Genomic DNA, 23,603 nt, shown 5'->3' on the forward strand with positions numbered 1-23,603 from the left:
CTTCAGGCCAGCGGGTCGTCCTGTCGACCATGGTGAAGAGGTAGGTGAACCCGTGAGAGGAGGGAAGCGGTCCCGCCAGGTCGACGTTGACGTGGTCGAACCTCCTTTCGGGAACAGTAAACTCTCCAAGGGGGGCCTTAATATGGCGGTGCACTTTGGACCGTTGACAGTCAACGCAAGAGCTGACCCATGCACTAACGTCCTTTCTCAGTCCCTGCCATACAAACCTCTGGGAAACCAATTTCACAGACGGCTTCCTGCCGGGGTGGGAAAGGCCAGGCAACGCCTCAAAAACGGGCCGGCGCCAGGACAACGGGACCAGCGGTCGAGGCTGGCCTATGGAGACGTCGCACCATAGCCTCACGTCCGAGCCGTCAACCGCGACCTCCTCCAGGCGCAATCCCGTGTCCGAATCCCTCAGGGCCTGGACCCCATGGTCGGAGGCCTGGTCCACGCTCATGCGGACGTAATCCAGGCCTAGTTGGACAGCCCCGATGACCGTTCTCGAGAGGCAGTCTGCGACCACGTTAGACTTGCCAGCAATGTGTCGGATGTCCGTGGTGTACTCGGAGATGTACGCCAGCTGACGCTGCTGGCGGGCCGACCACGGCTCCGCCACCTTGGACATGCAGAACGTCAGAGGCTTGTGATCCACGAAAGCCGCAAACTCCCGCCCTTCCAGGAGGAATCGGAAATGGCGGATCGCCAGCCAGAGTCCAAGGAGTTCCCTGTCGAACGCGCTGTATTTGCGCTCCCTGGGGGTCAACTGGCGACTGAAAAAGGCGAGCGGCTGCCAGGCACCATCGACCCATTGCTCGTGTACCGCGCCGACGGCGTAGTCAGACGCGTCGGTGGTGATGGCGATGGGGGCATCATGCGATGGATGGGCCAACATGGCGGCTTCGCCCAAGGCGGCCTTCGTGGCCTCGAACGCCTTCTCCCTCTCCGCCGTCCAGTCGACAGCCTGGTTAGGGGACTTGTCCTTGAGAGCCCCGTACAGTGGGCGCATGACGTGAGCCGCCTGGCGGATGAACCGGTGGTAAAACGTCACCATCCCCAGGAATTCCCGGAGCGCCCGAGCCGTGTGTGGGCGGGCGAAAGCAGAAATTGCCTCCACCTTCGACGGAAGAGGGGCGGCCCCCTCTTTGTTGATGAGATGCCCCAGGAAGTGGATGGAGGACAACCCGAACAGGCACTTCGCCGGGTTGACGATCAGCCCGTGCTGGTCGAGCCTCATGAAGAGGTCGCGTAGGTGACCCTGGTGCTCCTTTTCGGAGGAGCTGGCGACCAGGATGTCGTCCAAATACACGAAAACGAAGGGCATCTCCCTGAGCGCCGAGTCCATTAACCGCTGAAAGGTCTGAGCCGCGTTCCTGAGCCCGAACGGCATATGCAGGAATTCGAACAACCCGAACGGCGTCACCACCGCTGTCTTGGCGATGTCCGAGGAATGCACCGGCACCTGGTGGTAACCGCGTACCAGGTCCACCTTCGAGAAGACCCGCTTGCCCGCCAGGTGTGCTGAGAAGTCCTGGATGTGCGGGATTGGGTAGCGGTCGGGCGTGGTAGCGTCGTTCAGGCGGCGGTAATCCCCACACGGTCGCCACCCGCCGTCTGGCTTGGGAACGATGTGGAGTGGTGAGGCCCAGGGGCTGTCCGAGCGGCGGATGATGCCCAGGCGCTCCATGTTGGCGAACTCCGACTTAGCGACTTTCAGCCTGTCGGGGTTGAGTCGTCGGGCCCTAGCATAGACGGGTGGGCCCTTGGTGTCTATATGATGCTCCACACCATGTTTTGCCGTGACCGCGGAAAAGGTAGGTCGGGTTATACCGGGGAACTCCCTGAGCAGGCGTTGATATTCGTCCCCCTCTGAGAGGGAGCTGGAGAGCCCGCCGTAAGCCGCCCGACCGCGGGCACATTCAAACGATGAGAACGTCCGTGCGTCCACCAGGCGGTTGTTTTTCACGTCTACAAGCAGATTGCGCGCACAAAGGAAATCCGCGCCGAGGAGGGGAAAGGAGATGTCGGCCATGACAAAATCCCACCTGAATCGCTGGCCTCCAAAGCACAGGTCCGCGGTCTTTTTACCATACGTGCGGATGGGTGTGTCGTTAGCGGACCTCAACTGTGGACCGTGGACGCCAGGGGCCGTGTCCTCCACCGTAGCCGGCAGGACGCTCCTCTGAGCCCCGGTGTCGCAAAGAAACTCGCGGCCGGAGAGAGCGTCCCTGATGAACAATAGCCGGGTTGACGTGCCTGCACTCACGGCCACTAATGAGCGCAAGCCTTGGTGTTTCCCGTCGGCTTGAAGTTGCACGGGGACCGGCACCTCTTTGCCTTAGCGCCGAAACGCGCGTGGAAATAGCACATACCATTGCTGGCACTGCCATCGTCGGCCACTGGGGCTCTGTTGGTCAGCCTGTCCCTGTCCGGTGGGTAGGCACTGCGTGTTGGGGCTAGCACTTCGGGTGCCAAACTCTGAGCAGCCAGGAAAAAACGGTCGGCTTCCTCCGCCAACGCACGTGGCTCAGTAATCCTCGTGCCCGCGAGCGCCGTCCGGACCTGTGGTGGCATGTGTTGGAGGAACAGCTCCATGAAGAGGAAGTTAGGTTCTTCAGCACCCAGCAGGTTGAGCATCATCTCCATATGCTCAGAGGGTTTGCTGTCCCCGAGGCCCCGAATAGCCAACAAGCGTTGGGCCTGCTCTGACTGTGACAGCCCAAAAGTCTTCAATAGGAAGGCATTGAGGTCCCTGTACTTGCCGTGGTCCGGGGGATTCGTTATGAAATTCGCCGCCCGGGTCGCAGTGGATCTCCCCAGCGCCGACACGACGTGGTAGTAGCGTGTAGTGTCGTCCGTGACGTCACGGATGGCGAACTGCGCCTCTGTCTGCGCGAACCACGCCGTCGGTGAAAACTCCCAGAACTCCGGCAACTTAATAAAAGCATTATTCGCCATGTTCGTTTTGGTCTCTGAAGCTTCAGCGAGACCTTCGTCGGGGTCACCAGTGTAGTGCCGAGAGACGGGAGTCGGAGGCGGAGTATCCAGCACAAAGTTTTAATGAACACAATACAAAAAGACGTTCATTCGTAAAGTCAAAACCGGACTAAACTGGACGGTCGTTCCGTCCGCTAAACGGGTCCGTACTAAACACCCCCCCCACCCATAGTTCCGTGGGTGAATTATGATAACCACCACACAATACTATATAGAGCTCCGCGAGTCGCAAACGGCAACAATCACTTTCTCCTCCATGCTGCAGTTCACCCCGGACTGCACCGCACTGAGTTGGCCGGTTGAACGCTGATTGGCTGTTACGTTACACATGTCACTCAGTGGCGACACTGTTGAACGCTGATTGGCTGTCATCACGCGAATGTCGCGTCAAAGTTTAAATATTTTTAAAGATTGATAGATTGCGGGGAACATAGGACCCTTTTCCCAGAAAAGGGTCCTATGTTCCCCGCAACAGTGGGGAGTATAGGACCCTTTTTAGAAAAAGGGTCCTATGCTCCCCGGTATGTATTGCTAAAGGGGAACATAGGACCCTTTTGGGGAAAAACGGGGAACATAGGACCCGGGGAACATAGGGATGACTCCACCTAAAGCTAGCCTAACCTTTCTTAGAATTGGTGGTACTTGCACTTGGTTCTATGAACATCCTTTCTGTACCCACAGCGATATATTGATGCACTTCTTATGACAAATGTACTTATTGTAAGTCGCTTTGGATAAAAGCGTCTGCTAAATGCCCTAAATGTAAATTGGGAAAAATGTTGTCAAAATTAATTGCAATGAGGAGTCGTCTTTTGGGTGACATTTGGATAATAGTACCATAGCCAGCTATCTACGCCAGCACATTGGCATGTAGGGGAAATGCAGTGCTGAACCATTGATATACAAGTCAAGAGTGTTTACCATGCTAAAACCCTTATCCCATGTTCTTTCTGACTATTTCTCTATTAGATCAACATGTTTCCTAAATACCTAAGGGGCTTCTTTTTCTTGGAAAGGTTAGAATCTCTGAAGCTTCAAGAAGTGAGTGTTATCAGGTTAAAAACTGGTTAAATTGCAATGTCTGTCTTATCCTCTCTGTCACTATTCATCCACAGGTCATACAGATCTATAGGTTAGAACATGTAAAATAATGTTGTTTTTCCACTCATCAGAAAAGGCCCAGGCATAAATGCAAACAACAGAACAACTCACATATTCCTTTCTGTCAGACTACAATGGGTCTTTATGTTCTTTCAAGCCTGTGAGGATCGGACGTGTAATTGATGTGCTAGCAGTAACAAACAAGCTAAATCACCACCAAGTGGGCTGTTCTGGCTAAATGTAGTTGAGAGCAGTTTCATGAGATTGCGGTTAGGTTAAAGTTAATAGCCAATGAGCTATTATGACTTTGGTGATGTTGCTTTTATGTTGTTTTTTTAATAACTGACTGCATGGAGCAGTTAATTAATATGTGGAAGTATGTTGCAAATTCATTTTTATTATTATTTTCAGTGGGAAGATATGCTCGCATATGGAAAGTGTTGCACATTTTAAGACAATAGCAGGAAACCTTCTTTAGTTTTTATATAAAACATGACCTTTATTTTCCAAGGAATTTCAGATTTGAACGTTTTTTCCAGTATGTTTTGCAAGGCTTTGGTCATTTAGCTTTGTCAAAAGAGGACAAGGCTTTTTTGTAAGTGTCAGTTGATCCAGTTGGTTTTCAATGCTTTGTTTGTGTGCCAATTTGTTTCAAATCTGACAACCTGGGGTACTCTGACCCTTGAACGTTAATCTAGTTAGCCAGTTTTATATCTGATGACATATCATGCCCATTGTATGATATAGATAGACAGATAGATAGATGGATAGATAGATATACAGGTAGATAAATAGATAGTACTTGATCAATATATACATGGATAGACAGACAGACAGACAGACAGACAGACAGACAGACAGACAGACAGACAGACAGACAGACAGACAGACAGACAGACAGACAGACAGACAGACAGACTGACTGACTGACTGACTGACTGACTGACTGACTGACTGACTGACTGACTGACTGACTGACTGACTGACTGATAGATTGATAGATTGATAGATAGATAGGGGGGGAGAGAAGGAGAGAGAGAATGAGAGAGAGAGAGAGAGAGAGAGAGAGAGAGAGAGAGAGAGAGAGAGAGAGAGAGAGAGAGAGAGAGAGAGAGAGAGAGAGAGAGAGAGAGAGAGAGAGAGAGAGAGAGAGAGAGAGAGAGAGAGAGAGAGAGAGAGAGAGAGATAGATAGATAGATAGATAGATAGATAGATAGATAGATAGATAGATAGATAGATAGATAGATAGATAGATAGATAGATAGATAGATAGATAGATAGATAGATAGATAGATAGATAGATAGATGGATAGATAGTACTATATCAATTCATTGATAGATAGATAGAGGAAAAACAGACACAGAGAGATACATACATACAGACAGACAGATATATGGTGAATATATAGATTGATAGATAGATACTGTAAATAGATCAACATACCGACAGACAGAGAGAAGAAAAAGACCTTTAGATAGATTGAAAGACAGATGGACAGCCAGGCGGCCAGACACACAGCTTCATTTGGATGCTTATTATAAGCAGGGCACGGATTGTCTCAGCCAGGATAGCAGCCCGTACCCCAGGGAGCTGGCACATATACTGTACACTCACTGTGGAGCCAGTCAGAGCCACGTCTCCCTCCCAGGTCCCTGGTTCTTTAGTATATTCTCACTCTCTCTGATTCAATAGAAGAAGAACTAGAGAATTCCTGCCCCAAGCAGACAGTACATAGGTCTCAGTTAATTAGCTTACTGAATGTCTGCATCCATCAAGTTATCGTTCAGGAATGAGGTTAAAGTCACTGGCTCTAAAAGGATCAATGTGCCTGTGTGTTTGTGACATGTTCCATGTTGGAGAATACGGTTAAGGTAATTCATCAATTATGTCAGGCCTGTCTGCAGTGGGGAATCTAAAAACAAAAATAAGTTTCATTGACGCAGCGTTTCGAGGTAGTGGTGTGTGCCATCCGTGTCTATGTTTCAATATCCACATTTCTATGTTTATTAAGTGTGCATGACTCGGAAAAACGTGAATAGTCCGTCCCATCAGCGAGCCACTGGCCCTTCCCCCTCTCTCAGCAGGGTTCATAATGGTTGGGTTGAGCCCTGCTCGCACACAGCTTAACACGCCTTAGGTTCTGCAGGACCAACTCTTGAGGACCAGGGAGCCACCCAAGAACCAGAGAGACACCCAAGAACCAGAAAGATACCCAAGAACCAGAAAGACCCCCAAGACGACCATCTCTTGAGGACCAGGAAGCCACCGAAGCCGTCCAAACACAGCCTCTTCTAGCCTTCACAGCCTCTTCTAGCCTCTGTCCAGGTAACAACCCCTCCTGCTCCTCAGCTGTCTCACCATTGCTTTTCCTGCTTCAGCCTGACCCTTAACCCCCTTCATAGTGGCCTACTAAACACACTTGCAGTTAATGTGTTGAGGCACCATTTAGAGTGCGTCGTGCCATGTTGAGTAGGAAAGTTGTGAAACATTTCTTCATTTTGATTGGGTGTTGTGTATATTAATGAGACATCATGATGCTATATGCTGATATGTTCATATAACCTACCCTGCTTGGACTCTTCCGTTGAAATGGATCAGTTTATGTGTCTGCACCAAATATGTATCTTGTATCCAAGTCTTTTTTTCTCTTTGACAATTTGATAGTTCAAAATAGTAGTTCTGACAGAGATTCGGTCAGCAAATAAAAGGGTTCAAAGGGTAGTTAATTTAGAATACTTGAAATACCTGCATACTACATTTATTTTCTAGATGATTTAGGTTCATTTTTATCCATGCCCTTTCATTTTGAAACAATTTGTTTGAAACTTAAAACTATATCTTTAGTTCGAAAAAATATATATCTTTCAAAGCCAAGTTTTGCTATTAAAACTTCTTACCTCTTGGCAAATGTTGATCCTACCTTATGACTTTGGATGGATACTTTTATGAATGCCAGAAGTTGCCAGAAGAAACATCTACTGAACCCTTCGACGATATATCAAGATGTTCCTTGATAATGACATTGAAGATTCAAGGCCAAATTGAATCTTCTAACTTAGAAAAAGAATAGAGAGGTCTGGCTTACTCGCACATAAACACTGAATTGTTACAAAAAAAAGGCATATGCCCATATAACGTTTTATGTACTTTTTAGACAAACTTCTAGCTCAAATTTATAATGATGTCTCAGTATGTTTTGTAGTACTACAGCCTTTTAATTGCATTACTACACACACACACACACACACACACACACACACACACACACACACACACACACACACACACACACACACACACACACACACACACACACACACACACACACACACACACACACACGTTTTGGACAACAATATTGCAAAAGACGCTTTGATCCTCATTGCAATGTGCCATAAGTGGTAACTTCGCCGTACTGAGAGTAATGTGATCCATGATGTAATTGTGAGCACTTAAAAATCTGTTTAAATTGTGATGTATCAAATCAATGATGCAACATATTATCACTGGACTAAAAGTACACACAAATTCTGTTTTACTTTGAAATAATGAATCATATGATAATACATATCAAACAACTACTATCACTGGAATAAAACCGTACAATTATTTCCCCAGGACAAGTTGTCCAAAATGGTGGCGACTTACGACTGCAAGGAGTGTAAAGAGTCTTTGTACGGGGGGAAGTACATCCTGCAGCAGGATAACCCTTACTGCCTCACCTGCTACGAGAAATCCTTCTCCAACATCTGCGAAGGGTGCGAGAAATGCATTAGCTGCACCAGCAAGGTACTTTTATTGTGACTGAATTGTTGAATTGCTGAATTGGTGTTGCAGTAGTTTCTTGTCAAGAGCGAGGAACATAACACGTATTCCACTTAATGGTTGGGTATGGAATTCTCTTTTTTGGACATTTTTGCAAAATTACCTGAAATCCTTATCATAACCCACTTACAGCCACTGAGTTAGAAGTACTGGCATGAATTTTTTTATTTGTTTTACACATTACCATTTCAATATTTTATAACAAGAAGCATGTTTTTGATAGTACTGAATGTTTGTATTGTTCTGATAATTTTACTTATAACATTGAATCTAGTTGAAAGGCTAATGTACATTGTGAGAGGAAATAACAACAATGAGATAGCCAAAAGAAGGAGTTGTGAACACTGCCTAAATGTATTGATTTGGTCTCATTTAGGGCCTAAGTGCATTAAACAAAGTTGTGATTTATCTTTTCGAAATGGCTGGTTTAAGTTCATATATAATGGGATGCGGAATTGGCAGTAAAAAAGTTCAGGAATGTTCATTGATGCACAAATTTGTTCTTCTCACGATTTTATGGATTAGGCCTATATTAAATTGGGTCGCGATGGTTTGTAATTTAAAAAAAATGGGTCCCCAGAATAAAAGTTTTGGAAACACTGCCCTAGAGTATCTGTGGTATAAAGACTGGGACGAATTTCGAATTATAAATATGTACAATCCATAATGTTAGCTCTCTGGCTTATAGCTCAGCGGACTAGAATACCTCCCGTTGCCAAGTCGTAGCTAAGGTCCATCCTATTTACTGGAGGAGTGAACAAAGTTTCCGGTGCAAAAGAGCCTTACCAGGGAAACTAAATTATGGTATGTGAAAAACGTTATATTTGGATTGCAAATTATTAGCGAGTGAAATGCGCTGTGAGAATATGTGTTTTGAGTTCAATGCACCTTCCTTTACATGAGCCTATCAAGATTTATGACCACTCCCGGCTAGTTTCGGACCAATCAGGGCATCTCTTCCCTGATTGGTTCAGAAATCCATCTTTCCGGTTAATCACAGGTGCTTAAAATCCAACACTTGTCAATGCTGGAGAAACTTGGCGAAGGAGGGGGAAGAGAGGGAGGGGTCTCTACAACTGCCGACAGTTCCTAAATATTCTAGGTCATTGAAGAGTTTTTCTTACTGCTGCTTAGATGTTTAAATGCCTCTCATTCCTCTCCCCGGCAGGATCTGTCGTACAAGGACCGCCACTGGCACTCAGACTGCTTCCAGTGCACCATGTGCATGCGCTCGCTGGTGGAGAGGCCCTTTGCTACCAAGGACAACGTAATCATGTGTGTGGAGTGTTACTCCAACCAGTACTCTGCCAAATGCTTCGGCTGCCTCAAGACCATCATGCCAGGTTGGGGAAGGATCTGTGTGTGTGTGTGTGTGTGTGTGTGTGTGTGTGTGTGTGTGTGTGTGTGTGTGTGTGTGTGTGTGTGTGTGTGTGTGTGTGTGTGTGTGTGTGTGTGTGTGTGTGTGTGGGTGTGTGTGTGTGTGTGTGTGTGTGTTTGTGTGTGTGTGTGTGTTTTCACTCTATGTTTTTTCCGGTTGAACCAGTTCTTAAACCGCATTGTTTTCTCGCCAACGGTCGTGCTTCGGTCCTAATCAAGGCCGGAATCTTTCAATTCATCTTCATTATTCAATATATTTGATTGTATAGGTGACCTTGGGTGTCTTGAAAGGCGCCTCTAAATTAAATGTATTATTATTATTATTATTATTGTTCCGCGGGGAAATTAGCTTTGGAATCTTGCTTGTGCTGCAGCTAAAAATCCTCAGAACACAACTCTTCATCGAAAACAACAATACCACAACAGTGTACAACATGGTATAGCACAATATAGCACAGTTGATGGCTTATATTACTGTACATCCCATCCGTTGCACTTTTAGGAGGATAATGTAGTAAAGTGTAGAAGGAAAGGTACAGGGTTCGATCCCCCAATATCTGCCCTCTACCCTTAGTCATCCTTGAACAAGATGCCTCACCATGCCTGAAAGCAGGTTAGGATAAAAGCGTAGCTGTCAATGTAAACATAATAGTAATAGTTAAGTTAAGTGCCGTTCTATATCTGTCTCACATCCTCATGGTTAAGCGATGTCTCTTCTCTCCCTCTTATTTAGGCACCAAAAAGATGGAGCACAAAGGCAACAGTTGGCATGAGAACTGCTTCACATGTCAGCACTGCAAACAGCCAATGGGAACCTGTAGCTTTGTGAACAAGGAGGACAGCAACTACTGCCTGCCCTGCTATGAGAAGCAGTTTGCTCTTCCCTGCGTCCACTGCAAGAAGGTAGCCATTTTGAATAACCACCATAATACCATAATGACATGCACTTGTTCACTATCATGAGATGATTTTTTTCGCATTTCCCAGTCCTTGGATTGTTCTATTTCCAGCTCTGTTAATATGTTCAAAATAATTTTGTTCAGTCGTTGGACCAGCCATTATTAGAAGCCTTGAAAGTTTATATGCTTCCCATCCATTTTCCCCGTCACATGTTATCAATTTCTAGAGATTTAAAGCATAGGCTGCACGTCACATTCAATTAGATAGAAGGAAATTTGATTTTGTAAACTGGAACATGTTGCATGTCCTGAATGGGAATTACATTAAAGGTAACGTGAACATCTGAGAATAAACACTGACTAGATTCAAATCAATGGAGATATCAATAATCAAGTTGCAATATCAAATTTACTTGAATATAACTGGTTGGAGTGGATTTGTTTGGAAATATTTGCAGGGAGCGTCTGATTAGAGTGTGCGTAGACGCACACTCTAATGTGAGTTACCTCGGCCACGCCCCTTGATTACGCAAATGCTTCAACCTTTACTTGCTCTCGCTTACAGCCAATCACCACCGGAGGGGTCAATTACCGGGACCAGCCCTGGCACAAGGAGTGCTTTGTCTGCATCTCCTGCAAGCAACAACTATCTGGCCAACGCTTCACCTCGCGTGACGATTTTGCCTACTGCCTGAACTGCTTCTGCAACCTCTTTGCTAAGAAGTGTGCTTACTGCACCACCCCTATCAGCGGTGAGGCCCTCCCGTGTGTGTGTGTTATTATGCTGAAGTGCAGTTGCTAACCGGGATTGATAGAGGTCTATTGGTCATTGCTGTTATCAAATTCAAATCGATATCGTTAGCCTCAAAGCATAATTGCCTAAGTCACATTTTGGCCAAATTATGATATCTAACCTAACTCTACTCTCTACTCCAACCCACTGCTGATTCACTGTGCCTCATTGGCTATATCCTAAGCCAATCAGAGTGCTTTTAACATTCAATAATCACTATCTTCCTAAGTCAAATAGGCCTTTTTGAGGCTAAATACAAGATGAACCTTCAAATATGACATGCAATTATTCTATGATATACTAATACTGTCATACTAGAATCCTAAATTAACATACTATATTATACTATACTGTAAATACAAAAGCCTACAGTTGAAACACTATACACTTTACAATTTACATACATTTGTATTAATTGAGGGATATTTCTCTCTCTCTCTGTCTGTCAGCTGTCTGTGTCTGTGTCTGTCTGTCTATATTACGTTAGGAGGGCGCCTTAATCTAAAGTGCAGCTCCATGATTTCAAACAGTTCCTAGCACTGTGGGGCGGTCCCATTAGAGGGGATCCAGCTCCACTCACCCATGCAGCGTTAAGAACCACAGCGCCACCACATTAAGGGTTATTTGATCAGTGAGGCTCATCGTGACCCCGTTGCCCTCTGCTGCTCTGCTCCTCAGGTCTGGGCGGCTCCAAGTACATCCTGTTTGAGGAGCGCCAGTGGCACAACGACTGCTTTAACTGTAAGAAGTGCAGCGTGTCTCTGATCGGCCGTGGCTTCCTGACCTCCCGCGACGATGTCCTCTGCCCCGACTGCGGCAAAGAGGTGTGAAGAGGGTGGGTGGGGGGTGAGGAGACCGCCAGGGAGACAGCGGCGGCGGCGGCCGATGCAACGTTCATGATCCTGATCTCAGTATGATTATTTTATATGAATTACATTATATCAACCGTTTATGTTTTAAACTAACCTTATTTACATTTTGTGCATGCTCATGAGAGGTGAGTAGCAGGCCTGGCTCATGGCGTAGGCGGTTCAGGCAAATTGCTTGGGGTGCCGTCCATCAATACATCTGAGGACCATACATCAGATCCATTGGGGCGCCTATGGATTAACACTTTTTACTAATACTATTTTACTACGTTTTTACTAATACTATTGTAATTCTATTATTGACAATTGACTACAATGGTTGCGCTTAAATCATATTTGGTGCAATACCTTATTCACATTGTGTTTATAATTCAATGTCACTTGTTTCTTTAATATAGTTTTGGTTGTTGTTTGTACAATAAAGAAAAAGACATTCTGCAATAATTGATGCAAAAAAGGCACAAATTGGTGCATAAATATTCGCCAGAATATTTATGAGCAACAAACATTAATTGTTTGGTGCTCAAAATGTAACCCTTTATGTGTCCCCCCCCCTCCCCCCAAAGCAGACTCACTCCTACAGTATGCCCCCAGGCTGAGATTCAAGGATTAACATTGAAAATCCTGCCGAGGGCACCAAATTGGTCAGAGGCCGCCCTGGTAACAGGTCTCCTATTCGTTGTCAAAAATATTCATTTATTTATTTGTCTGGACAGAAATGTCAACATTCAGAAACTGTTTGTATCTAAATGACATTGTATTTACTGTACGGCCTTTCATCTTGTGAACGATAGAGAAAATAAAATGAAATAGAAATGATTTATTTGTATGAATCTTCATAAAACTGTATTGTTGTAGACCACATTTTCTGACAATAAAAAAAAAAATCCACCTTAAATAATCTCATCCCTTGCATAAAACTATCAAGTCTTACTATAATGCTTTCAAACACCAAAGCAGGAGTACTAGAAGGAAAAATTATGGGATGGATGTCAGCTTCTCATCCTGCATGAACCCGATGCACTCCGCCGCCGGAAGTGGGTTCAATCCGCCACCGGAAGACCATCAAGCAGAGAACAAGGGAACGCTCCGGAGCTGTCACCACCCATCCCATTCATTGAATCAGTTCTTTATATTAAAACACAGGAAGAGCTCTAATCTCGGTAAGATGGCTGCCTCGTTTAAATCATTAAATGTTTTAATATATGTTTTAGAATATAGTATAATATGAGTGCTTTGTCCCGTGTTTTGGAAAGGTTGGCGGTATGAAGCTAGCGGTGATGGTAAGCCGGTGGCTACATGTAGCAGCGCTTTGTATCGCTGCACACCGCTATGTCGGCGAAATCAATGTTGATTATGTCGAGGTTATGGGCGGCGTATTAGTCATTCGTTCGTATGCTATTGCAGAGAACGCTCTTATCATCTCACTCAATCCCCCATAACGCTACTGGTCGTATATACTGGTCTGTACTGGGCGGCGCCGTCCTTCCTCACCTGAATGGGTTAAAACGGAATGGTCTCCTCAAGGAGCCATCGATGGGTTTCATAATCTGAACGCCGCATCCCTCCCACTGCTTAAGAGATGCAAAACAAAAATCATGATGCGTTATTTCAGCTGATTGGAAATCGTTTTCTAAATGATGTATTAACCTTTGTGTTTCCTTTTAGACAATGTAGTAGTCATGCATTTAATGTGACTTTGAATTTACTTTAATTGCATTGCATTGTATGAATCTAATTATGTACACGGGGGAAGCACGACTTCAATGTTTATTAATATTTTACTATGACAACGCTTAGCTTTATCTTTTACTTCTGATCGCCAGCTGAAATGAGCACTGCTGTTCCCAACTATCGGAGGACCAAGCCTGGTGGTGAGTATGGATCACTACATGCATGAGAGCCACATTTACCATTGCAACAATTATTGCTTCTTTGGTTGCAAACTCGCAAATTAAATTTTACCTTGCAGACACCTAGCTTCTGTCGATGGTGTTTTCCCTAACTCAAGAGCACACAAACGACAAGCGTCTTCTAAAAGTTGCTCATGGCATCCTCTTGACCTGATGGCTGACTGCACGCCCGTTTGATTTATTTATAAAGTTGCTTAAGCAGCAGAACCTGTGCTGCGGTCTTCTAGAGTCCTTCTATGTCGTCCGGATCACTCCTCCTGCGGCAGCACTGATGCCAGCCAGTGTTCTGTCCCAACTCGTCAGGCCTGACAGACAGGGCTGCTTGGCCAAAGAAGCAAAAGCTATGTTTCCATAAGGGCTACAGCTAGGAATTATTTTGGTAGATTGTTATTGTCAAGTCCAGTTTTTTTGTCATTTTTTTATTACTTTTATTATTAGGATATAGACATTGATTGGATATTGTTGGGCATGATGAAAAATAAACATTTATTTACCTTAATTGAAGCAAAAAAATAGTTTAACAATCCAATAATAGTCTGACAGACTTTAACACAACCATCGCTATTGGTTGTGGCTCGGTATGTCGGGTTGAAACAACTCAAGTGGATACAAGTTCCTGTTGCATTGCTTTGACCTGCTTCAAAAATGAATAATAAATACCAGCAGAAATCATCTTCCGGGTTTGGTAGAGGTTGTTGGCGAGCCCCGTTGGAAAAACCAAGCCTAAGTGCTAAAATAAACAGTTTTCAATGTATACATTGAGATATTTTACAATGTATACATTGACATCGTTTTTGTACAGTTTAATTGTAAATCCTCAAAAATATTATCATAATAAAACCTTATAATAATGTGTCATGGGGTGTCATGGATAAAAAGCCTGGTCACCCTAAAAAATGCATTCATCGCAGGCATCAAAGTGGCGGCTCCAACCAATGGGAACGCCGGGCCCACTTCCCAGATCCCTGGCCTCTCCCAGAGTGCGACTGAGTCCACCCCAACGGAGAGGAGCACCGGCCGGAGGGTGGGCATATTCGCCACCGACTCAGAGTATGTGAAGCTTGCAAAGGCAGGCGGCCAGAAAGGTGAGGAGGAGCGGGGGGGGGGAAGGTTTGGCGTGGCCCTGGTCTCACAAATCAGACCTAAGGTTAACTGTTAAAGGGAAGACGGATCAACTTGGCAGGATTTGTAGTACAAAGCAGCGGAAAAACCTTTACATGTTGTGCATGCTCATAAGATGCGAGTGATAGAACCGGCCCATGGTGTAGGTGATATGGGGTGTTGTCTAGCCATAGGGGCGCCGATGGCTTGAATCTGGGGGAACGTTGTATTATATTTTCTCCTTCTTTGTAATTGTTTCGACCAATCATGTTGCTGGAAGCGGCGATCTTTAAGCCCGTACTTGGCTTACGGCGAGTATAAACTCGGGTAGTTCAAATCATTCATGTTGAGAGGGGGCACTGTAGAAATACACTTGGCTCTTCACCACTCAAGCCAATGAGCTCCCCTTTGGTACAATATGTCTGGAGTGACACAGGAAACGAGGGGTAACTCCGCCCCTTGCAGTTTTTGGTTTTCAGGCTCTGCATCTGTGTCTGTCTCGCCCCTGCTACAACATAGGGCTGCTGGGTCTTACACCAGTATAAATGTGTTGGCTTATCTGTAAGGGAGATAACTGGGTCATTTTGTTTAGAGTGTGCAAGCTATTTTTAACAAAGTATACCAAAAATACAGTAGTAGCCTCGGTGGCGTCATTCAAGTAGGCCCACTTGAAGAATAATTATCTGGATTTCTCCCTGTCGCTTCCTCACTTAAACGGGGGTGGCAAATCTACATCTATGGGGGCACATCAATAACCATGATTTTGACCTCTTTGGGGATCTCCATGGCAGGCTTGCTGAGTCACGACGTGGATACGGATGACAAGCCCAAGGCGGCCTACAACCCCCCTGATTTTTTCATCTCGTCCAAGAGGTACAAGCGCCAGACACACGGACACACGTACACACACACTGGCACATGTAGCGATAAGCATCAAGCAAAACGGTAAAACATCCTGTATGGGAAATATATATACACCCCTCCCTCCTTCTTGAATTGGTTTACAAAACGTGTATTTTTTAGTGCATTATATATCCATATAGATATATTTATATATATATATTTATATATAATAGCAATCCACGACCCGCATCTTGTTAGTGACCAACAGGTTTGTGATGTATTAGGCTTATGAAAAAAAGATACTGATGTAGAGATAAATCTCCTTTGCTTTTAAGAGGCTTGGGCCAGGCTTTAGAGTGTCCTATTAGCATGATACGCTCAAGGAGTATAATCTGGTGTAAACCAGACAAAGCCGACACAAGATTGTGTCGCTGAAACGGCCGCTGCTTGGATGGGACCGCCATGAGCCTTACTCTAGCGATCTGTCCCTGGGTAACCCAATGGTGCTGATGCCATCCACTTTTGCGTAGGTTGAAAACACTTTTGATAGCAACTTGGTTTAATCAACCGGTCCAATGGCCACTAGACCGCAGTGTTGTAAATGTTTCTGGAAAATGGGAAAGGTTGAGAGGAAACTTTTACATGGCTGCAGCCACATTTGTTCAAATATCTTTATACCGACTGTCCTCTTTGGGCATTTAAATATCTCTTTAATGGCGTTAAAGGAATGAGAAACGATAAGAAGCATTAAAGCACACTGACATCGGTGGCTGGCCTTAATTTCAATCCTTTCACTAATTAAACACTTAGAAAATGTGATCACTTCACTCGGTGAAGCAATACCTTAAATGTTGGCATTTCTTTTCTTGGACTACAGTGTTTTAAAAATAACAACAGTGCAAATATCTAGCCTCATCGAACGAAACAGTCTGAACACACGGAACTCCCCCAAACAATCCAAAATCCCCCAAACACACCAAACTCCCCCAAACACCCATTCCCTTAAAGCGAGGGAGATAGCGTCGCTCCTCTCCAGAGAAACCCGTTTGTTGTGTTGCCCGCCGGCCCCTTGTCGCCCGGCTCCGGGGCTCTCAAGAGCAGCACATCCGTCAGCTGCAGGTGCCCATGGGTTGTCGGTGTTTTGTTTATCTTGCAGCGGCAGCAAAGCCACGTCCCCGGACGGCCTGACCAGGGCGCTGCGGCAGCCCCTGGCTGCGCCGTTTGGCACGGATAGCGCACAGTCCTGGGACAAAGAGGACGAGTGCGTTTCCCCCAGTAAAGATAAGGTGAATGGACCTGTATTGGTAGTTAAACACCCCCATCCCATCTTCTCCGTACGCTGGCATTACTTTGCTATTCTTTCAGCATTTTATTTTATATATTTTCATGCAATTCTTTTTTTTTTTTTTTTTTTGCATATAATTATTTTATCAGTTAGTCTCCATAATTTTTTTATTTCAATACTCGTACAGTTGACTAATAAGATAATGACCATGAGGCTAAACCCTTATTAATGACGAAAACAACAACAAAACATCCCAAAAATATACGAAGAATCCAAATTCGGCATTTATAATGCAAGAATACTACCGGTACTCTTAAATCGTAAAAGAAACAACACTTATTACATTAAAGCATACCCTGTGGGTGCAACATAAACACTGTATTTTGTTGGACATGAAGAGCCGGCAAGCGGTGTTCATTTCAAAAACCTCTCTCCGGTACAGCTTCAATATCCATTCATGTCTCAGCATCTCGTTTTAAGTTAATCACCCACCTCATCTTCAGTGCAATTTGGTTCCAACTGCTTTTTTTGTGTCATTTTTGTCATTGATTTGATACCCATGAAAAATGTGCATGTGATGTTCATACAATTGTTATTATACTGTTCATACACTTGTTGTTATACTGGTAACTGGTCCTTGTATAATGGGTTTTTGGTATGCAGGTTTGTTTTGGTAGACTTCCTGGTCACCCAAATCCGTCATTTTATTGAATTTAGGTTTGTGTTGTTGGCATCAAGTGTGCATAGTCCAAGTCATGGCAAAAAAAATTCAGTCTGTCTTTAGACACACGCATATTATACACGGATATCCATAACTGGATGTTATTAAGGCGGGATATCTATAATTAAGAGTGACCTCACACTTTAGGGACAAACGGTGCTAACTATAAGCCTGTCCAATCACAAATCCTTATTATCCCGGTCAGCATACACACGGCTGGCTCAATAGATCCTTTTTTCACAGAGGCATCATTGCAGGAAAAAGAAAAGTGTCCCTCTTCAACATTTTTTATGTACCAGGGCGTGAGTAATGGACTAAGCTAGCGAAAATATCACACAATGACCAAGTGCCTTGTTACATAAAAGCAGAAGGCACATAATTTGTGTTGGGAGTGACATCTTCGACACTCGATTGAAGGTGTGAAATTAAATGCTTACCTTTTTGTCTCCTTCTTGGTTGTTCAAACGCATTTGGAACGCCTTTTTCGATGCTGCTAATTTGCGGCTCGCTTCTTGAATTTGCCTTTTAAAAGGGCGTTGAATATTGATGGCTGAATAAAACTCAGCTTGCCCGGTCGTTGGATCTGCTGGAATTCAATGAAACTGCTACCATATTAACCCAACGCCTTGTCAATCCTGGAAGAATCTCAGCGCTAATATATCTCATTTTTGTGCAGCATTTTATTGAGGTAAATACTCTTTTCTCTTTAACAATCCTTCATGGATGACTAATAACAAAATCGCCTTTCTATTTATGATCAAATATACTTGTTTGGATTTGGGTGACCAGCCCTCAATCTTTGCTTACAGATGTGTCCATTAAAGTGATGCTTGATTACATATTAACATCTTATTTCTTTTACATAATATATCATATTTTTGTTATAATATTTTTATGTTGGTTGGGCTATTGCCGGTCATTTGGTGATTTAAAAAAACAATCCTAATCCAACCGTATTATGCCTCGTGCACAACGCCATCCCTCATCCCAGACAGGTAGACGGCTGTCCATGGAGATATTCATGCAACACTGGCTCCCTGCCATACTACACTACATCCTCTTGAATCAATACTATTGCCGCAGAACCCTAGTCAACTGTAGTTCATCTGTTTGGCCCACAGGGGTCTCCAGAGAGCCCGGCCTGTGACCTAGAGGGACTGGTCATATCCGAGGCCCACAAGTACAAGAGAACGTAAGTTTCCTAATCCTGCTCCATGCCTCCAAGGTGGTTAAGCCCATTAACCACAATATCAAATCAAATTATTCATATATCGCCTTTCGTACAAAATGGCAATACAAGGTGCTTAACGATACAATGAGAATAAACAAATAGAAGGGATTACGACGAGAAAGCTGAATTAAATAGGTGTGTATTAAGGTTTATTTTAAAGGTGTTCATAGATTGTGATGAGTTTGGCGACCCAAAGTCAAATATCGTGTAGCCTAACTCGAACAGACCCTCGCTGTAAATCCCACTCGGATATACTAGATGTTTTAACAGCTACACTCGTAAAAAAAGATGGCCCCCTTTTTCTTCTGACTCGTTTCACAAGGCGGTCGAAGAGGACCAATGTGTCTTGTTTCTATAAATATTATCTATCTGTAAAACGGGGGACTGTTCCCATTTGTTTATTTAAAGATCAACTTGCTGTGGGATTATGCTTGTTTGTACGACTGCTCAAGAAGCCACTACAAGGATAGTGTGGATAGTGAGATACTCCTGGCATCAATAAATGAACCAACCCACACATTGGAGTAGTGCTGAACCCTAATATTCAAACATTCCGATATTTGTTCCTTCATTATTTATGAATTAAAAATGAATTATTTTGCATGTAAGCAAGTAAAAGATTAGGTTACAGTTCTTCCAAACATTAAAATAGGTATAATATAAATATCTAATGGCGCGAGACATGCCATATTCCAAGGACGCTAAATTACCTCAACGGTTAATTGAGGTAACCGTGGGCTTTGGATAATTTCCGTTTCTATGTTTCAATGAGGCCAGTAATTGTAGTAAGTAATTAAAAGCTCTACTGATAAGGAGGGGTTGGTAATTGAATAAACATGAAAAGCACAGATAGCTATATCAGTGTTTCCCACAAGTAAAAGTGAAGGGAGAAAGGCTTCCTGCGGAAGAGGCCGGCAAAAGAGTGATTTTAAAATACGCGATACGGCAGCATTGGTCTTCGCTGGCTCCGATTCAGGCAGGGAAAGACACACATTACGAATTCTGAATATACAATTTTTGTCCAACAACTATCCGAAGCTTGCTTTCACGTAACCGGGCTAGCCATTCATTGCAGTGACCATATCGACCATATCCGAAGCTTGCTTTCACGTAACCGGGCTAGCCATTCATTGCAGTGACCATATCGTACCCTGTTGAAACCGCAGCATCACGACAACAGGTCGACCTGCGCTTTAGTGTATTTCAGAAGTCTACCGGGGGGGTGGTCCTTAACTCCCTCAAATGCCCAGAGATCATCTCCGTGGTGGACCAACCCCGTGTCTCTCCCCTCTCCCCAGGTGCTATGACAAGAAGACCCCCCCGGTCAGCATGTCCAAGCTGCTGAGCTTCGGCTACGTGGAGGAGGAGGAGAAGAAGAACTCCAACGATGACGATGCCTCCAGTACGGTTCATCTCAACCCGTTATTACAATTTTCTTATTAAGTATACGGTAGTTACTTTTATGGGATTTTTGTTTTCCAAATGGTCAATCTCATAGAGGAATGAGAGTATGCCAGGCCAACACTGGTTCTAGTGTGTGTGTGTGTGTGTGTGTGTGTGTGTGTGCGTGTGCGTGTGCGTGCGTGCGCGCGTGTGCGAGCGCCCTCGATCCCTTCACCCGTTAACCACTCTTTCCTCGTTCCCACCAGGTGTTACCTCGGAACAGACAAGCACCATAGCGACGGAGGACGTGGACGAGCTGGAGTAGGGCGGAGAACCTCCCACCTCCCCCCCTCCCTGACGCGCACATAGTCTGTCCCATTCCTCCCGGGATTCACAGCCCATATAATGTACATTCACCGACTGTTAGATTTAGTGCTGGTGACAACGGTACTGTCCTCACTATTTATTTTGTTATGATTTCCATCCGTTGACTTATGATATTTATTCTATTGATGTTCTCCATGTGAAAGGCAACGGCAAATTCGCAGAAAAACCAGGGGAAGGAAATTAATGTTCTCATTCTGAAGGCCCAAGGTGTGAATCTGTACACACTAGGGCTGGGTATTGCCAGGTACCTTTCAATTCAATTTGATTCTTTAGGTCTTCATTCGATTCAATTTCGATTTGATGTTGATCCAATTCGATATCGATTCAATAATACGTGCAGATGACAAAAATACCTAAATATTATATAGAATTAACCATTTCATTGTGCTTTAACTAGCAAAAAGGGAATAAACCATTGTATAGTATTGGTACTGAGCTAAACTAAACTTGCAGCATAAAAGCAATAATCATAACATGGAAAAATGTTAAAGGGCATGTACATTTAGGCATACTCGCTACTAGATTACAATGACTGAGTATGCTTCTTTTCTTTTTATGGAAAAAATCTTTCCAACAAAAATCGAAATTGAATCGAGAACAAATAAATTGCAGTGCATTGATGAATCGATATTTTACCCAGCCCTAGTACACACTAAATTCCCTGGCGCTGGCCCTGAGTCCATGACATGCTCCGAAAGAGCTCAGAGATCGAGGCTGAGCCCAGCCCAGCTGGGGGCGAACCTGTGTGTTCATGTCACCCAGTTATATTCTCCTGCATTGCTTGGCGCTAATAATTCACGTTTCAATCGGATATTATATCTGCAGTTTTAACTTAGTTATAACTTGTTTTATTGGTTATTAATTCATAAACGTAACACTTGACAGCCAGACGGTGATAAATGGTTGTCCGCATTAGGCCCCTAGACACAAAATGATCGGAAAACAGGTTCCATCCCATATCTTCCTTTTATGCGTGGATCTCGGAGCGTCACAGTTCCCGTCCCCTAGGGGAGGCATTGCAGCGCTGCACTCTCTAAGCTTGTCATGGGTGTGGGGCTGAACGTACAAAGCTACTGCATCATTACTCAAACTCATATTTTCAGCCCCCCCAAAACAGCTGTATTGGCGGTAGCTTTCTTCCGTTATCTTTTGATTCGAAGAACCTCCCTTCCATCATGGCGGCCATTGAGTGCCATCAATCACATTGTTTTTGTGCTCACAAAGTGCTGTGGTGTGAAACATGGTGTTTGTGTTCTGACCCGGGCTGTGTGCTCCCTGGCGGTGGTGCGTGAGGCTTTCCTCCGGGCCGTTTGGAGCTGCATCATCTTTTGCCACGGCAGCAACCTCTCCACTGTGGGGTGGAATCCGTGCATATCGCACTTATTGCACACGACCCACGCATATACTGGCTGCTCTAGCGGTTTGATCTGTTGTCAAGGGATTCCACCAGAATTCATCTTTTGGTCTTGGTGCGTCCGTGGCACTAGAGGGTTTATTTGAAGTTAAACGATATAGGGTTGTTTTATTTATTTATTCATGTCTTGTTCTTACCCTTGTTGTTATTTCAACCTCCTCCTCTCAGCAGAGAGCGACTGAAATTAAATAGAATTTTTAATTCCGATGGCATACTTTCACTACAGTATTACAAGCATAAACAAATTTTTGGTGGACTTTTCCTGTGTTTCCAGTCAGGCATTGTTTAATATCCGTCATAAGGATGCCAATATGCAGATTTTAGCTGCTTGTCCAGTGTTACCACATTGTAGTCGTTATGGCAGACGTGAGCTGATCGATTTGTGCACTCGAATGACGGTGCCGCTCTAATGCACGTGCACTGTTTACATAACATTCATTCAATCAGAGTGAGATTCCTTTTAACTTGTCACTTTGCCACACCAAGTGTTCATTATTTTATACATGATTCGTATTTCATTTAGGCCTATTTTAGGATATTTTCGTTTTTATTTATTTATTTTTTAATAAGGAAGGAATCCTTTCATACAACTTGTGTATTGTGGACATGTATTGAACTATAGTAGTCAGAACTGTTGATTGAAATTCGTCCAGCACGCCTCACTTCTGTTGAAAACAAATAATTGGAATTGTGCAACAAAGTTCTCCTCGCAAACAAATTAAAAGAACATCAACGTGTGAAGCATTAAATCTGCTAAATGTAACTTCTTACTGTGGAACAAAAATTAACCATATTGTTGCCTAACTGAACTGGGCATTCGTAGTGATTTAGCAAATAATCGTTATTGCATTCCTTGAACTGGTTCTTTTTATGGTGCCATTTTCATGTCATTAGCCTACTATTTCGTTGTATAACACACTAAATGTGAGATGAAGAATAACTTGAGTAACAAGCGACCCTTCGACTATGGTTCGGAGAGATCAACTTAAAACATGAAGTGATGAATATGACCATGTGTTTCTTGATGAGTTCACTTTGAGTAAATTGTCACTGAAATAAATGGGCATGTGCATGTACTGGTTGGGTTTCTTGTTTCCATGGCAGTCGGGCTCACATGTCCGATGGTGGGATATGGAGTATGTGGTGTTCTGATTATAAGAATATGAATTAATTGTGTATAGTGTAGCCATAACTTAAATGTCCTCTGTTAATATGGAAAGGCGGTATATTACCATTACTCATTTGTTTTGAAGGTTGTAGTTTCTATTTGTCACCACAAAGGGGCTCTAGCGAAGATATATAAATCGTCGCGCCAGGTGGATTGTGGGCGTTTTCCTGGTTGTAGAGATAACTCATGGCCACAATGCCACCTGGTTTCAGTAGTGTCTTTAATATTGACTCTAACAAATTAGTATTAGGCCTACCAGTTCTTTGTATCTTTCCCCTGTATGTTACAGTGCATT

The 23,603-nt window shown here is 44.1% G+C and overlaps 2 protein-coding genes across 2 annotated transcripts; both read left to right on the forward strand.

Moving 5' to 3' along the window:
- The first annotated feature begins 6,235 nt into the window (after nt 1-6,235).
- LOC130381093 (four and a half LIM domains protein 2-like) lies at nt 6,236-12,743 on the forward strand. Its single transcript, XM_056588521.1, has 7 exons — nt 6,236-6,424; nt 7,718-7,888; nt 9,093-9,267; nt 10,035-10,204; nt 10,766-10,952; nt 11,672-11,817; nt 11,991-12,743. Exons 2-7 carry the CDS (start codon nt 7,733-7,735, stop codon nt 12,063-12,065), a joined length of 909 nt encoding a protein of 302 aa, XP_056444496.1. The 5' UTR covers nt 6,236-6,424; nt 7,718-7,732; the 3' UTR covers nt 12,066-12,743.
- A 151-nt stretch (nt 12,744-12,894) lies between these two features.
- c4h7orf57 (chromosome 4 C7orf57 homolog) lies at nt 12,895-23,401 on the forward strand. Its single transcript, XM_056587986.1, has 8 exons — nt 12,895-13,025; nt 13,689-13,736; nt 14,687-14,860; nt 15,668-15,749; nt 16,876-17,005; nt 18,847-18,917; nt 20,255-20,358; nt 20,606-23,401. Exons 2-8 carry the CDS (start codon nt 13,694-13,696, stop codon nt 20,662-20,664), a joined length of 663 nt encoding a protein of 220 aa, XP_056443961.1. The 5' UTR covers nt 12,895-13,025; nt 13,689-13,693; the 3' UTR covers nt 20,665-23,401.
- Nucleotides 23,402-23,603: the final 202 nt, after the last annotated feature.

Source organism: Gadus chalcogrammus, chromosome 4, assembly GCF_026213295.1.
Source record: "Gadus chalcogrammus isolate NIFS_2021 chromosome 4, NIFS_Gcha_1.0, whole genome shotgun sequence".
Taxonomy (NCBI): Eukaryota; Metazoa; Chordata; class Actinopteri; order Gadiformes; family Gadidae; genus Gadus; species Gadus chalcogrammus.

Bases quoted from the DNA above. Each gene is read 5' to 3' on its own strand.
- LOC130381093 (XM_056588521.1), top strand. From the start codon at position 7,733: ATGGTGGCGACTTACGACTGCAAGGAGTGTAAAGAGTCTTTGTACGGG. The intron at 10,205-10,765 runs GTAGCCATTTTG...TCTCGCTTACAG, and splicing joins CCTGCGTCCACTGCAAGAAG to CCAATCACCACCGGAGGGGT. The intron at 11,818-11,990 runs GTGTGAAGAGGG...TGCTCATGAGAG, and splicing joins GCCCCGACTGCGGCAAAGAG to GTGAGTAGCAGGCCTGGCTC.
- c4h7orf57 (XM_056587986.1), top strand. From the start codon at position 13,694: ATGAGCACTGCTGTTCCCAACTATCGGAGGACCAAGCCTGGTG. The intron at 13,737-14,686 runs GTGAGTATGGAT...CATTCATCGCAG, and splicing joins TCGGAGGACCAAGCCTGGTG to GCATCAAAGTGGCGGCTCCA. The intron at 14,861-15,667 runs GTGAGGAGGAGC...TCTCCATGGCAG, and splicing joins AAAGGCAGGCGGCCAGAAAG to GCTTGCTGAGTCACGACGTG.